This window comes from Asparagus officinalis, unplaced genomic scaffold, assembly GCF_001876935.1.
Source record: "Asparagus officinalis unplaced genomic scaffold, Aspof.V1 AsparagusV1_Un1051, whole genome shotgun sequence".
Taxonomy (NCBI): Eukaryota; Viridiplantae; Streptophyta; class Magnoliopsida; order Asparagales; family Asparagaceae; genus Asparagus; species Asparagus officinalis.
In genome coordinates this window covers 1-3,793 of record NW_017973310.1, presented here as the reverse complement: position 1 = coordinate 3,793, position 3,793 = coordinate 1, and the positions used below count along the sequence as shown (strand labels likewise).

The window sequence follows — 3,793 nt, the reverse complement described above, 5'->3', positions numbered from 1 at the left end:
ATATATATTCATAAATTAATAGTAATATGACATATGATTTTCCTTTGTAGAAATTTATTCTCTGGTTTTTGGATATCATAACTACTATACAACACTTTCTCGCCTAAAATGGCTTCAAGCCAAGGTTTGCATTAAACTCAATAATGAAATATTCATATATTATTATATTAGTATATGTGTATGTATTTATAATGCTACATGAACAATTTTTTAAACAGAAGAGAACACTCCAATACCCAGAATTAAAAAGACTCAATATTCTCGGTTGAGTGATGAGCAAAAGAAATCTTACATTCAGAGAATTGTGGATAATAAGAGAAAGCAACACAGTAATGACTCTTCTGGTAATACTATTAATGGCAAACGACAACGTAAAGTTGACCTATTTTGTGGAGCCCTTCTACTGGCCTATGAGCATGAAGGTTGGTGTACATATACTTTATAGTTTATTGAAAGAGCCAAAGTCTTGTGCATATTGTGGATCCAAAAAGTTTGAACATGAGCCTCCAACTTTTTGTTGTCACAACGGTGAAATCCACCTAGCAGATGTGAATATTCCAAATGAATTATTTGCCCTTTATACAATGCATACACCAGAGGCAATTGAGTTCCGAAGCCACACCAGAATGTACAACAGTATTTTCTCATTCACATCGTTTGGGGCAAGATTTGATAAAGAGCTCGCATCAAATAGAAAAGGAGTTTTCACATTTAGAGCACAAGGACAGATATATCATAATCTCCCGGCTCTAATTCCAAAGGAAAATAAGCCTTCATACTTTCAGCTTTACTTCTATGATACAGAGAATGAGTTGCAAAATCGATTGGGAATTCTAGACAATGCAAATATGAGTGAAAGCACAACTAAGAGCTTGATGGATATATTACAAGGAAACCCATATGCAAAGTTCCTTCGCAAATTGAATAATTATCAATCTTTTGAAGAATTAAAGATACTAATAAATAGTAACGTTGCACTAGATCAACGTGTTTACAACTCACCAACAGCAGATCAGGTGGCTGCAATCTGGGTTGAAGGAAATAATGACAATGCACCATTTGAGAGAGAGATTATTGTCCATGCACACTCAGGAGGAAGACATCAAGTGAAACACTATTTTGGCTGTTATGATCCACTGCAGTATCCCTTACTCTTTCCAAATGGAGAGGTTGGATGGCATCAAAATATTAAAAGAAGGGATAAAAGGGATATCAGAGCTGCCAATCAACAAAGAACTATAATACCAACTTCAATATCTCCACCTACCTTCACATCTGCAGAAGACATATTTAACCGAGAAAGTGAAGGTAAATTTTAATTCATATTTCTAAGTAATATTATTATATATGAACATATATTAACGCCTAAATTTACAGGCGTCAAGGCACCAAAACCCGGAAAAATCTCATGCCGAGATTATTATTGTCATAAGCTCCAGATGAGAGACACACGACAATCTTTTATACTTACATCAACAGGTCGTTTATTCCATCAATATGTTGTTGATATGTACATAAAGCTTGAAACAACAAGGCTTGATTACTTTAGAAATAAACAATCAGAAATCAGAGCAGAGTTATTCCAAGGCATTGTCGACAGTGTAGCTGCCGGAGAAGCAAATGCAAGCCAAGTGGGCAAAAGAATAGTTCTTCCATCATCATTCATAGGTGGTCCTAGAGACATGCGTCGTAGATACCTTGATGCAATGTCATTAGTACAACGATTTGGAAAGCCAGATCTTTTTATAACAATGACATGTAATCCAGAATGGGAAGAGATCATTGAGCAACTACATCCAGGCCAAAGCTATAATGACAGGCCAGACCTAACCACAAGGATATTTCGAGCAAAGCTCCAAGACTTGAAAGATCAACTATTTAAGAAGGAGATCTTTGGGAAAGTTGTAGCACATGTTCATGTGATTGAGTTTCAAAAAAGAGGGCTACCACATGCACATATATTAATAATTCTTATTGGAGATCACAAGATCACATTATCAGTTCAGTATGATAAATATGTATCTGCAGAAATTCCAGACCAATCCAAACACCCGATCCTCTATGAATTGGTAAAAAAACATATGATGCACGGACCTTGTGGAGAGTTGAACATGAAGAACAGTTGCATGCAAAATGGAGAATGCAAATATCACTATCCTCGTGATTTTAGCTCACAATCAATTCAAGCAAAAGATGCTTACCCAATTTATAAGAGAAGGAATGATAACAAAATAATGTTGGTCCGCAATAAAATCCTTAATAATCAGTGGGTTGTACCTTACAATCCATATTTGCTGACACGTTATAATTGTCACATTAATGTTGAAATATGCTCAGGCATTAAAGCAGTGAAGTATTTTTACAAATACATATATAAGGGTCATGATAAAGTGGTAGTAAACATTGAATATAATGAAGGAGGAAGACTTGTGAATGAAATCAAAAATTTTCAAGATGCAAGATGGGTATCAGCTCAAGAAGCTTTGTGGAGAATATATGAATTCTATCTTAATGAGATCTACCCAGCTGTCATCAACTTACAACTACACTTGCCGAATCAACAATTTGTTTCCTATTGGAAAAATCAAGACCTATCGAAGCTCATCCGCTGGGACCATGTCCACAAGATGATGCTCACAGAATTTTTTACCCTATGTTCAAAAATAAAAGAAGCCAACAAATCAAAACCAAAAAAGGATCAAGAAAAGGAGTTATTATATTGTGAACTTCCCGAATATTATGTTTGGGATTCGACAACAAAATGTTGGAGTCCAAGAAAACAGAGACAGGTAATAGGCCGTATAAATGGTGCTAATCCAATTGAAGGGGAAAGATATTACTTACGCCTTTTACTTACTCACATCAGATGCCCCCACCTCATTTGAGAATCTATTGACCGTGGATGGAATTCAATGCACATCATTCAAACATTCAGCTCAAAAATTAGGTTTATTGGAATCAGATAATAGCATCAGAGAATGCTTAGATGAAGCCGTCATCTTTCAAATGCCAGCAACCCTTCGGGAGGCCGAACAGCACATTCCAGATTTAAGATAAAAATCCCAACAACAGAATCATCTATGTGTAGCATATCCAAGCAAGATGGAACCTCAAAGCTGATTAAGATAGCTAAGTTAATAATTTGGGATGAAGCTCCAATGGCTAAACGTGTTGCAATTGAAACATTAGATAGAACATTAAGGGATATAATGGATCAAGATGAACCATTTGGTGGCAAAGTAATAGTATTTGGTGGGGATTTCAGATAAGTTTTACAAGTAGTACCCCGCTTAACAAGATCACAAACTGTTAGAGAAAGTTTAGTAAGCTCATATTTGTGGAGCAAAATGAAAAAGTTGAAGCTATCGAAGAATATGAGAGCAAGAACAAATTCAACATTTAGCGAATTCCTTTTAAGAGTTGGAAATGGAGATGAACCGATAGTGGCTGATGACCTAATAGCATTGCCCACTTCTATTTTGATAAAGAATCAAAGTGATGATTTACCGGAAATTGTCTAATAAATGCAATTTTCCCATCTTTAGATGAGAACTTCAAATCTATTGACTATATGAAAGATCGAGCTATCCTGGCAACAAAAAATGAATATGTCAATATGCTAAATGATAGAATCATAAAACAATTTTCAGGTGAAGAAAACGAATTCTACAACTTTGATGAAGCAGTTGATGACACTAATCATCACTACCAGCCAGAATTTCTTAACACGTTGCTACCAAATGGACTACCACCCCACAAGCTAGTATTAAAGAAACATTGTCCTATTATTTTA

The 3,793-nt window shown here is 35.4% G+C and overlaps 1 protein-coding gene across 1 annotated transcript; it reads left to right on the top strand.

Annotated features, from left to right (window-relative positions):
• Positions 1–356: 356 nt before the first annotated feature.
• Positions 357–2,789, top strand: LOC109828329 (the record flags this gene model as incomplete). The annotated part of the gene is made up of 2 exons (XM_020395351.1): positions 357–1,308; positions 1,480–2,789. Coding segments are annotated over exons 1-2 (2,262 nt in total), but the record flags the coding sequence as incomplete, so codon positions are not given.
• Between the last annotated feature and the right edge of the window lie 1,004 nt (positions 2,790–3,793).